Below are 12,996 nucleotides of genomic sequence, written 5' to 3' on the forward strand. Positions count from 1 at the left end.
GTGTAAGGGTGGTTTTCATTAACAATGAATCCAGTAAAACTTTTCTCATCATATGACAGTTCTGAGAGTCCATTTGCATCCTGTACTAGTGACCGTTGTTACCTGCTCTGAACAGGTTAGCTAGTGGGTAGCCTGTCTCCTCTATGATTGCTCAGCCTGTAATTATGTCGCTTGTGTGTGATTCCTATATGGAAACTACTGCTTGTATTCTCAGTATGATTAATTCTTAAAAACCATATTTAACCTTGTAAAATTATGTTCAATCTAGCTCTAACATAATTTCTAAGTTTCCTATTGTTACATACTTATACTTTTTCTAATTTTTTGTTTGTTTTGATTTTTAAATGACTTATCATCACCACCATCATCATCATCGTCATCATCATCATCATCATCATTGACGTAGGGGCTCACTATATAATTTACTTTACAGCCTTGACTGGCCTGGAACAGCTATTTCGAACTCTGTGAGGAAAAGAAGAACTGCAAACTAATTCCAAGGTTTTTGAGACCTTAGCAGTTGGAAGGATGGTGTTGATATCAAGTAACAGGGAAAAGGCTGGACACGGGGCAGGCATAGGAGCAGCAAGTAGGGATTATGTTTGTAGAAGGTAAATGCTGTTAAGAATACAGAGAGAGGGTTGGGGATTTAGCTCAGTGGTAGAGCGCTTGCCTAGCAAGTGCAAGGCCCTGGGTTCGGTCCCCAGCTCCAGAAAAAAAAGAAAAAAGAAAAAAAAAAGAAGGAAAAATAAGAATACAGAGAGAGATACCCAGTGAATGGAGTCTAGGAGTTTGAAGTGTTGCAGATACTATTTGGGGTCATTAGCATACAAATCCTCATTAAATCCAGGAGACCGAGTTACATTCCAAAGAGACCCAGTATAAACAAAGGAGGGCTGAGAACTAGGGGAAACTCTAACATGGTGGACAGAGGCTGCGTGCCAGGCATGTTCCATGAGTTTGCTCCTTCCTGTTGCTTGTAGGTTCACCCATTTAACCTTCAAAACATTTTAAGAGGATCCCTAAAAATATAACTGGAACAGTCCCCAGAATTTCTAACATTTTATTTTATTTTATTTTATTTTATTTTATTTTATTTTATTTTATTTTTGAGTCAGGGCTTCTCTGTTTAGTCCTGGCTGTCCTGGAACTCTCTCTGTAGGGCCTCCAACTCAGAGATCCATCTGCTTCAGCCTCCCAAGTGCTGGGATTAAAGGCATCTGCCATCATTGTCCTGCTAATTTTTTTTTTAAACTGATGAAACTTACAGAAAAAAAATTCTCACATGGTGTTTTTCAGAATAGAGCTACACGGAGAAACTCTGCCTCAAAACAACAACAACAACAACAACAACAACAACGAAACCAAACGAAACAAAATTCTAAGTGTTTCAAAGGTGCATCTCTTTTACAACTAGCAACATATTCTAGGAAAAAAATATTAGGGAGACTGAAAAGTGTTTATGTTCAAGATAAAAGAACAGGGGAGCTTATTTCTAGTTCTATATCCTTTCCTTCCCTTTCTGCTTCTCCTCCTCCCCCTCCTCCCCCTCTTCTTCTTCCTCTTTCTTTTGGCAGCTCTGAGTAGCCAACCCCATGCTTCTCCTATGCTAAGCAAGTACCCTGCTTACACCTAAGGCCCAATATTTTCTTAAGACATTGTTATTTGCTTTCCTGTGGGTTTTCCTCAACAACAGGCATCATGGGACAGCAAGATGTGCAAGCCTGACTGATAACCTGAGTTTGATTCCAGTGACTGACATGCTTCAAGGAAAGAATTGACTATTGACTCTGACCTCCAAGTGTGTGCCGTGGCACATGCATGTGTGTGTGTATAGACAATATATGTGTATAAATGAAAAAGGAGATTGTTAACACCCTTACTAGCTCATTCTGTAATATCTATAGAACTCAATGGAAGAGTTTCTAGGGCTGTGTATCACAGACATGTGCGTGACACAGGAAGGATAGAAAGTACTGGACTGGACTATCACAGAAAATTAATTCAAATTATCCCTCTTGTACCATGGGCACTCAAAAACAAACAAACAAACAAACAAACAAACATGGAAAAGGTACAGATAAGTAGGTTTCCAGTGTGCCTTCAACTTTCCCCTCTATCCTGGGGGAGAACAATATGAGAGGGGAGGTAGGAAGGAAGAATTTCCAAAATGCCTTTTCAGGCGGATTAAGTTTTCAAGCAAGAATTTGGAGATAATATCACCCTTACCAACAGTGCTCCTTACTGAGTCTTTGGTACACAGGGGTTCTGGTAGCTCAGGTTGGTCATGGCATCTTAATTAATCCGACTTGGGAAGGAAAAACAGGCAGGCATCTACATAAACCGCAATGACTACAGAAGTATTCCTCTACTGCGTCCAGGAGCCGACAGAAGGTGCATGTGCTACCTAAAGACTAGAGAGCAGTGTGGCCCTCAAGTGACAACATCAGGAAAGAGAATCCAGAGTGAGGCTACAGACGTAGAAATTGAAAAACAAAGCAACAAAAGAAACAAAGTATCAAAACAAAAAACCCAATAGTCACCAGAAAGTATGCTGCTAAAGTCATTTTTGTTTGTTTGCTTGATTTGTTTTGAGACTGTGTTTTTCTGTGTAGCCCTGGCTATTTTAGAACTAACTTTGTACACAAGGCTGGTCTGGAATTCATATAAATCTCCTGCCTCTGCCTCCTGAGTGCTGAGATTAAAGGCAAATGCTACCACCAACTGATTAAGGTCACAGAATGAAAATGAGCAAAAAGATCTGGGGAAAAATGCTATAATGCTAAACAAAGCCACCAAACAAACAAAAAAAACAGAAAGAAATGCCAGCTCAATAACCAAACAAAGCATTTTTTTTTGGGGGGGGGGGGACAGGATCTCTATGTGGACCAGACTGTCCTGGAACTCGCAGAGATCCTCTTGCTCTGCCTCCTAAGTGCTGGGATTAAAGATCTGGAGACCACCATGCCTGGCCTCTTCTTAGTGATTCTTTTCTCAATAACCTCCTATAAGTGGAAAACAGTCAAGAGGAATGGTCAGGAGGAAGCTCAAATCTAAGAAATGTAAGAAATAGGGGCTGGGGATTTAGCTCAGTGGTAGAGCACTTACCTAGGAAGCTCAAGGCTCTGGGTTCGGTCCCCAGCTCCGAAAAAAAAGAACCAAAAAAAAAAAAAAAAAAAAAAAAAAGAAATGTAAGAAATAGAAGATTTGTGCTAAAAACAAAAATAAAAACGCAAAACAACCTTGCTATTTTGAGTTTGGTTTGGGACCCAGACCAGTGGCATCCTTGGGTTGCAGCCATGCAATAACATCAATAATTTCAGGAAACATTCTATGGTCAAAATGTCTGTCTAAATGTATCGAGAATTACTACTGTCAAAGTAACCTTACATAAATATAAGTCATAAAAAACTTAATAAGTTTGACACTTAAGAAACCGGTACTCAGTCAACTTTAGGTAAGCTCTTCGTCCTTTTCCCTAGTGATATACAGAAACACTTACACATCATTAAATATTCTCCTACAGTGTAGTTTTAAATACCTCCATGGCGCTCAGTTACGTGACTATATAGTAAATTACCTAACCAGTCCACTGTGGTCAAGTTCAACCTGTACGGCTTTGGCTTTTAAAAATCATACTGCGGGGTTGGGGATTTAGCTCAGTGGTAGAGCGCTTACCTAGGAAGCGCAAGGCCCTGGGTTCGGTCCCCAGCTCCGAAAAAAAAGAACCAAAAAAAAAAAAAATCATACTGAGATTCAGGCCCAGCAAGACACACCTGAAACCTTACACTCCGGAACCTGGGGCAGGATGGCTTCAAGCTGCAGGCCAGCATCTGCCGGAGAATGACGGCTGTCTCAAAGCTACGAGCAGCTGCCAAGTGTCAAAGTCTCACTGGAATTACCATCATTTTCACAACTTTTTGTTTGGTTTTGTTTTTCAAGAGGGGGTTTCTCTGTGTGGCTCAGGCTGTCCTGGAACTCACTGTGTAGACCAGGCTGGCCTCAAAAATCACAGAAATCCACCGGCCTCTGCCTCCTGAGTGCCAGGATTAAAGGTGTGAGCCTTCATTGCCAGGATACACAGATTTCTTTTGTTTCTGGAGCTGGGGACCGAACCCAGGGCCTTGTGCTTCCTAGGCAAGCGCTCTACCACTGAGCTAAATCCCCAACCCGATACACAGATTTTTAAAAAAAAATTTAGGGGGTTGGGGATTTAGCTCAGTGGTAGAGCGCTTGCCTAGCAACTGCAAGGCCCTGGGTTCGGTCCCCAGCTCCGGAAAAAAAAAAAAGATGAAAAAAAATTTAATTAGAAAATTTCTAGGAGGAATGAGTCAGAGAGTGCAATGTCACAAGTCTTCATGTAAATAGCACCCAAATATTTCCAGTGTATTTTCATAACATATGAGTATTTTCTCCAACTCTGACTGCTGCTATATTTCATCAGAAGCTTTAAAAATGTGTTAAGTAGATGGAACAAACCATTTGTCAGTATAAATACATTTCAGTGCATGACTCTTGGAGGCATTAAATACAACCTTAATGTTGTACAACAAACACCATTTCCATTTCTAGAACTTTTCCACTGTTCCAATCAGGAACTCCACGTCCACAAAACAGAAAAAGACATTCTGTGTTTCTTCTAGTTTTCCAAGGTCCTCTTGGATGCTGCTCTTCAGCTCCTCTCTCTCTCTCTCTCTCTCTCTCTCTCCCTCTCTCTCGTAGTCATGTTTTGTTTGGTTTTAGAATGCTTTGAAACATTTGTTTTTATTTATGTTATGTATGTGTGTATCTGTATCTGTGTGTACACGTGTGCCTGTGTGTGCCAGCAGAGGCCAGAAGTCCCTGGAACCACTGGAGCTGGACTTAAGAACGCCGTGAAACACCTGACGTTGGAGCTGAGCATCAACTCAGGTCCTGTGTGAGAGCAGCCATGGCTCTTAACTGCTAAGCCATTTTTGATTTTTGAGACAAGGTTTCTTGTAGCTCAGGCCTGCTATATAGCGGAGGAGGATGGCTTTGAAATCCTGATCCTACATCTACTGGAGTGCTAGGACTATCAGGATAAGACACTATATGTGGCCTTTGTGCTGTTCTTGGAAGTATATGGTGTTCTTGGTTCTCTGAAGGGTGGGCACACAGAGTGGAGTCATTCTTGGTTATGTTTTCAGTCCTCTGGGCCAAAGACCTTTGTACATGTGGCACATGTACTACTGGGAATGATAGAAATCATACTCCGGTCCAGCAAAGCCGTCCAAACTTGTTCTCATTTTATTTATGTTTATATGTGTGGGTGCTTGCCTACACATGTCTGCTACAAAACATATGCATTCAATACCCTTGGAGTCCAGAAGAGGGTATTGAATGCCTTGAGTCTAGAGATCCAGATGGTTGTGAACCACAGAGTGGGTTCTGAGATACTAACCTCGGTCCACTGAAAGAGCAGCCAGGACTGTTAACTGCTGAGCCATCTCCCCAGCCCTCAAATCTTTTCACTATGACCATTATAGCAACAATTCATTTACAAATGAAAACTCCATGGGGAAAATGACAAAGAACACTAAGTATAAAGCAGGTGAGCTCCAGGTTAAGGGGGAGTCAAGATCTGGACATTTACAGTGAAGTGACCTCCGTGAGGGACAGCTGGGTCTTGGTTTCTCAAGTATACCCTATAGGCTGCTAGGTTCTCCTTTCACCGTATATTGATAGATTGTTGCTGTATTTTGCTCTATTTATAGCAAGATAATCAATTGTACAGATTTTAAGCTTTCCCTGAAGGTACTGAATATTTACTAATATACACCGGTTTGCAAGAAAATGTAGATTCTGGGCACTAAAGCAGAAAGTAATTGTCTTAGTTAGGGTTTTATTGCTGTGAACAGACACTATGATGAATGCAAGTTTTTTTTTCTTTTTCTTTTTTTTTTTTTTTTTTCGGAGCTGGGGACCGAACCCAGGGCCTTGCGCTTGCTAGGCAAGCGCTCTACCACTGAGCTAAATCCCCAACCCCTTGAATGCAAGTTTTATAAAGGACAATATTTATTTGGGACTGGCTTACAGGTTCAGAGGTTCAGTCCATTATCATCAAGGTGGGAGCATGGCCGCATCCAGGCAGGCATGGGGCCGGAGGAGCTGAGTTCTACATCTTGACCAGAAGGAATTCAGGAACAGACTGTGCATCCTCAGGCAGCTGGGAGGAGGGTCTCCAAGCCCACCCTCACAGTGACATACTTCCTTCAACAAGGCCACACCCTCTAATAGTGCCACTCCCTGGGCCAAGCATATGCAAACCATCATAGTAATTTTATTCAGTTTGTGAGATGTTTAAGAAGCCTGCTGAGCAAAGCCGGCCAGCAAGAAGGCTGGTATTCTGGGAAGAAGTCCATTTTTCATCATGCTTGGCTGGAGTACATGACCTTCGTTTTTCTGTCAGTGTTTTATTAGGTTCAGAAGTCAAAGTCTTGGGAAGGCAGGGCTGGTTTGTGGAGGTTAAGTCACATGCCTGGACCTTGGCTGTGGCAGGACTCAAAGGAAGATTTACAACAAGAGTCTCTGGAGAGCTCTTAGTTCCTCACGGTGGAGGCAGGCACTGTCCAGGCACCGCTACTGCATGGACATACTATCTGAGAAAACGGATCCCCCAGTGAAAATGAGGCTGCTGTTGGGAAGTGGGAAGGAAGTGGGGTGAGCAGGAGATGCTCCTCAGAGCAGAGAATGGGAAGTTAATGGGAATTGGGCTCAGGAGCCTTGTGAGTTAGTCCTGCATGCTGGCTTAGTACTTTTCAAGTGACCACTACTTCCTCCCATCTTTCTCCTCCTCCTGTTTCTTCCTCTTTCTCTTCTCTCTCTTCTTCTCCACTTTCTGTCTCCCCTTAAGTATACGCACCAACAATAACATTTCTTTAGATAAACTGCAGGTGGGAAGTTAATGATTCTTTGAATTACCGAAGGACAAGAGTACACATGCTCAGAGCTTTTCACTTTCCATTTTACCGAAGTGCTGATAGACCCTGTGATCAGCCTTCAATTGCTCTAGGTTGGTTTTCCAGGAGCTGGCTTTTTGCCCACTTGAAGGTCACACTGTAGAAACCTCTCTAGGTCACACCAAGAGCACTTTGGGTGCTGGGCAAAGCATTCTTGGCAGATGTCTTTTTTTCCTTTCTGACACGTGCACACACACACGTGTGTGTGTGTGTGTGTGTGTGTGTGTGTGTGTGTGTGTGTAGAACTTTAGTTCTATAATGTACATATTGTTACATATACATATTGTTAATATCTGGGCAAAACAAATGCCAAGGTCACTTCTTAGGCTAGTTCTTCCACGTGTCCCGGGAAAGAGGGCAGTATTTGCCTGGGAGGAGGGGCGGTGTCTGTGGGCATTGGGGAATGCTTGCTGATTTATTTAGACAGACATTTTTATGACCTGTCTAGCGAGTGCTCTTTCCTACCTGCCAAGTCTTTCTAAAAGCTTGGAATGGGTGGAGAAGCAATAACTGTAGTAATGACAGGGGACTCCGCCTGGGGAAGGTTCTAGCAGCACTGTGACCTATATCTTCTTCAGCCAGGTTCTTGTATCTCCGAATCTGAATAGGTCAGAGTACCAGATTGTTTCAGAGGTTATGAATTTAATGTGGGTGGAGTGAGAAAGCCCTGCTCCCCTCATGATGCTCGCCTCTCCCATTCTCCTCTCTGCTTCATTAAGAGTGGTCACTTTTTAGCCAGGCTGCCAGGCTGGTACAGCAAACATCAGAGTGCTGCTTACCCACGTGCCAGCTTCTGCCTTCAGGCTCCAGTATGCAGATGGTACTTCCAGACCGGGGACTTTGCAGAGCTATAATGGCCTGCCTGCTCTTTGTCTTTAGTATCTGCTGGCTTAATGTCACCAGGGAAGTGCAATAGTAGAATTTTCTCAGGGTCCCAAGCTCTTTTAAGCTGTAGTGTATGGGAGTTTGGAAAAGGCAGTCTCCTTCTAGAAATAATCATGGGTGCCTGAAGCCCACCGCTCCACAGCCTCTTGGAGAGCGACAAGCTTGTTGTAAAGCACACAGGACACACCATTTCCTTTTGAGCCCCACCTCAGCCCAGAGTGCTCCAGTCACATGGCCCTTTCCAAAGCTGATTCCCTTCTGTGTTTCTCTCCACATGACATCTACATTTCTGCCTGCTAACCCTTAGACTAAACTGTCTGTCACTGACATCTCAGCATAGTCCAAGGTCCCCTTGGTAGCTCCGTGTCCACTGTCCACCATTGCTCAGACTTTTCACTTAGCACCTGCACTCGGCGTCCTTTGATAGATCATTCTGTGTGCTGAAGGTTGTTGGTCCACAGAGGTGGGAGCATGCTGGTTTGACTCACACAGAATCTGTCAAGTACGAGGTTCACAGCGACTTCTGGCAGCAAGAGCAGTGGTGCTGCACGTCCCTCATCACTTGGTGCGGCCACTGCAATCCTGGAGGGTGCAGTGATTCTGGGAGAGTCATGAAATACACGAAGCAGGCATAATGCTCTCAGCACACAATCTTTCTCAAGCTGAGGCCCCGAACTCTAATAAATATTCTGTGAGGAGATCCAGATGTAATGAGTATACCAAACGTATTTGGACAGTTATTTGGTGGTGAGCTGTCTTTAAAGCAAAGGCAGATTATGGATTGTAGCTTTGTGTAGGGAAAAGAGAGAGATGAGAGGCTCTTTTAAACTCTGTCACTATGCTCTTCCTTATGGTGACAAGATTACATAAGGAAGTGTGTGCAACCTTAATGACTGTGAGGTATGCAACTCTGTGTACCTAAGTACCTCTATCCTCAGCGTTGTACTGTTTATTGAATACTGTTAACAATAGGAAGGGTATGGCTGGTGGGTATCTAGAAGCGTTGAAGGCATTTTGGTTCTTGAGGGAAGCTTTCTAGAAGCCGAAGTCAGTGCTGCTGGTTGATGGTGATGAGAGATGGCAGGAGGAGGAAGCTGGACCAACAACACTGTCTCCATGGATGATGCTTCCGTGATGTGCCCCCTAATGTGCTCATGAAGCCCCTTTGTCTTTTCTTCATTGCTATTGTCTGTCTGTTCTGTGAGACACAGCCTCAGGGAGCCTGAGAGATTCCCAGCGAGCGCGCCTTCATTTCTTCCCATTCTATCGCTTACATTTGGCACAGCTGTAACTTAAGTACAGCACTCATAAAATTGTCAGTCTGTGTCAGAGATTATTTATTGTCCCTTTTCTTTCTGGGGCCTCTTAACTGATAAAATATCATGTTTTCCATTGCAGCAAAAGATGTGTCTATATGACTAAGTTCTGGTCAAAAAGTTGAAAAAAAAATCCTTTTAAAAATTATTGATTTATTGATTGATTGATTGATTTAATGTGAGTGCTCTATTTGCATGTACACTTGCGTGCCAGAAGCAGGCATCAGATCACATTATAGATGGTTGTGAACCACCATGTGGTTTGCTGGGACTTGAACTTAGGACCTCTGAAGACCAGCCAGTGTTCTTAATCACTGAGCCATTTCTCCAGCCCAAGGGGAGAAATACTTTTTTTTTAATGCTATGTATAGAAAGGCTGGGAAAAGCTGGCCTGGCTTCACTGGGGCTGAGGTCTTTTGATTTTTTTCTTCCCAGAAAGCTCTTTGGAGCCTAGCTATATCATAAGGTTACATACTTAAGTGTGGAATAGTGCCTCCCAAGGCGTTGTGGTATTGTTAAGACTGTCGTCTTCTGGACTTGAGAGGGAAGGATGGAGTTCTCTTCATGAATGCCTTAAAGAGAAACTCTTTTTACTGAAACCATTCTTCATTTGGATTCCCTGTTAGTTTACCTGGCCCTAACTCATACTCACAGCCTGAAACGTAGCAAGCAGTCAGTAGAACTTGCATTTGACATTACAGTGGCAGTTCTGTGGCTTACCTGGGAAATACTGTACTGGAACTGCCACAGGGGTTAGGGTTTCATCCCCGTTAACCTATTTCTCCTAGGCTGAAACTCGGAGCAGGTTGTAATTGAGAGTGAGTCTGTAACTAAGCAGGCACTGAGCAAAGCCTAACAACTCTGCTTTAGGTGGTGTCATTGCTGATGTGCTGCAAGGGTTCCCAGACACATCTGATTCACAAGTCATATTCTGAAGTTGGCACCACCCATCTCATGTACCACCACTCTGCCTGGCACATCAGTTTCTTTCCATAAATGACGTTTTCTTGCCATTATGACGGGACTTGGGTTCATTTTTGGCACTGCCCTCATTTCCAATGTGCAGATGATTTTGAAGTCCCAGGAACTTCCTGTAAGACACAACTCTGTCCCCAGTGTCACCTTGCAGAGTTAAGCTAGTCACTTCTTTCCTAATAGCTTGCCTACAGAACTGTCACCCTCCATACAGCTGCTAGAGAGCCAGCTCAAGCCAGCTCATATCACTACCATGCCTAAGGCTTGCTCCAGCATGGGGATGACACCAACAATGCTAAGTGTGGCCTAGGAGGTTTTTCACAGCTGGGCCCTGTCCACGCTTCTCCACAGCCACGAATGCACTTTTGTGGGTTTTCCTGACCTGGATTTGTTGTATGAGCGGATGACATTGTGGGTGGCCTCTGTGAGTGATCTCTCGGCACCGTGAGTCCACAGTTTGTTGTTTTGCAGCACCTACTGTCCTGACCCTTTTCATCATTGTGCGTTAATTTTGCATTGCATAGATGCACGCATGGTGCTTCCTCTTTCAACAACTGGTGGCTGTTTGGGTGGACTCCATTTTGGGCTTTGTGTGGACGTATGTTTTCATTCTCTACTCACCTTCTCTTGGAAATGCTCATCATGTATGCATCCTCCTCGCTGAACTCTTTGAGGAAGCCTGCGCAGCCTTTATTTTGGAGGGTGCGCTGAGTTGCTTTTTAAAAATTATTTTGCGGGTGCTGGAGAGATGGCTCAACAGTGAAGAGCACCGACTGCTCTTCCAGAGGTCCTGAGTTCAAATCCCAGCAAACACATGGTGGCTCGCAACCATCTGTAATGGGATCTGACACCCTGTTCTGGTGTGTCTGAAGACAGTGACAGTGTACTCACATACATAGAATAAACAAATCTTTAAAAAAATTTGTGTGTGTGTGTGTGTTTGTGTGTGCGTGAGCGCAGGTGTGGATGAAGGTCAGAGGACAACGTTTGGGAGTGGTTTCTCTTTCTTTCTTTTTTTTTTTTTTTGGTTCTTTTTTTCGGAGCTGGGGACCGAACCCAGGGCCTTGCGCTTCCTAGGCAAGCGCTCTACCACTGAGCTAAACCCCCAACCCCGTGGTTTCTCTTTCTACCATGTGAGTTGGCTTAGAGACAGACATTATTATTCACTGAACAATCTAGCTGGTTGACTTAGTTACAGTCCTATTCCTGGGACACACTGACCAAGGCAGTTTATAAAAGAATAAATATTCTTGGGGGATTGTTTACAGTTTCAGAGTGTTACTCCATGTCCATCATGGAATTTAGCATGGTGGCAGGCAGGCAGGAGGGCAGGCGGGCAGGCAGGCATGGTGCTAGAGCAGTAGATAAGAGCTTACATCTTAATTCACAAGAATGAGGCAGAGAAAGAAAGATTGGAACTGGTGTCTGCTTTTGAAACCTGAAAGTCCACCTCTGGACAAACTTTTTCCAGTAAGGCCATGACTCGTAATCCTCCAAACGGTTCCACACTAGGGACCTAGCATTCAAACAAAGGAGCCCAAGGGTTCCACACCGGGGATCTAGCATTCAATCAGAGGAGCCCAAGCCCGTGTGGGAGTTATTTTTATTCAAGCCAACACCCCCACCCCCTCTTTGCTTGTGAGATAGGATCTTGTTATGTAGCCCTGTCTGGCCTCATACGGGGTAGTCCAGGTTGGCCTTAAAGTCACAATCCTCTTGCCTCGGCTTATGGGATCTGGGATTATGTGGCCTCAGACAATATGCCTGGTGGGGCTTAGGTTGTTTTTGCTTTTCGTTTTTGTTTTTTTGTTTTTTTGTTTTTTTTTTTTTTCTGCAGAGGCTGGAGTATGTTTGGCTCTTTTTGAGAGCCCTAATTCAATCTCCAGGTTTTCCTCCCCTTTGCCTCTTTCTTTCCTCCGTAGACTCCCTTGCTGATTTTAGTAGGAAATGGACCTTTCAAACCGCCTAGAAGTTATTGGTAAAGTATTTTGAACCCAGAGGATGGACATTAAAGCAAGCCTTATCTGTGGCACTCAAATGGTGGTTTTTTTTTTTTTTCTTTCTTCCCAACAGAGTTTGAGTAGGCATATTTAGCTGCTTCCAGAGGGTTAAGACTCCTACAGCTCGCGGGCCAAACAAACTCTTAATTACTGCACTGGGTCTGAACGTTTTAAAGAGTCACTTTGAAGTTTCCTGGTACTATTACTATCATAAAACCTTTACATGTATACATGTGTTGTGAGTTTGGGAAAGATGTGTGCCATGTGTGCACCTGGCACACGTTACTTAAAAGTCAGTTGGCTGAGAAAGCGTCTCCAGGGTAAGATTTGCTGTATACATTTGGGGGAGGTATTGAGTTCTGCTTTAGAACGCATGGAATAGAAAAGTTTTGTGGGCGCACTGACACGAATTCACACTTGTCCACGCAGCCTCCCATGGTGAAAAAAACCACAAAAAGTCTGGCATTTACTTTCGGTGGGCTATTTTTAGAAGATCGCCTCTCCTACCCGTGTAAATGTAATCTGCAGAACAGAACAGAAGCAGTGTCAACGCGGTTTAGCCACACGCACCCTGTCCTAAGCCATTCAGCATGAGCACGAAGAACAATGTTCTAGAAACTGCAGAGTCCACGCGGAGTTGGAGATGATAAGCGCTCCTGCGAGGGCGGCGGAGTGGACGAGGAGAGCGAGCGCTAGGCGTGCGAGCCCTTGCAGAGCGAGGCAACCTTCCTTGGGTACAGAGATAAATGAGTCAATCATTTCCGCCCGCTCCACATAAGTCTTCTGGCCGCGGGGACCGAGGCCTGCTATTACAAAGCCTCCTTCCCGTTCGGTCCGGCG

At 44.1% G+C, this 12,996-nt stretch overlaps 1 protein-coding gene across 3 annotated transcripts in view; it reads left to right on the forward strand.

The window, feature by feature from the left end:
- The first annotated feature begins 12,687 nt into the window (after window positions 1–12,687).
- Window positions 12,688–12,996, forward strand: part of Arhgap10 (Rho GTPase activating protein 10) — a 267,994-nt gene continuing 267,685 nt past the window's right edge. For all 3 annotated transcript variants that reach the window (XM_087595148.1, XM_087595154.1, XM_087595151.1), the window contains exon 1: window positions 12,688–12,890. In XM_087595148.1, coding sequence (XP_087451274.1) covers window positions 12,800–12,890 — 91 coding nt within the window. In that variant the 5' untranslated portion in view covers window positions 12,688–12,799. The remainder of the gene's footprint in view (window positions 12,891–12,996) is intronic.

This window comes from Rattus norvegicus, chromosome 19 (assembly GCF_021556685.1).
Source record: "Rattus norvegicus strain SHRSP/BbbUtx chromosome 19, alternate assembly SHRSP_T2T, whole genome shotgun sequence".
Lineage (NCBI taxonomy): Eukaryota > Metazoa > Chordata > Mammalia > Rodentia > Muridae > Rattus > Rattus norvegicus.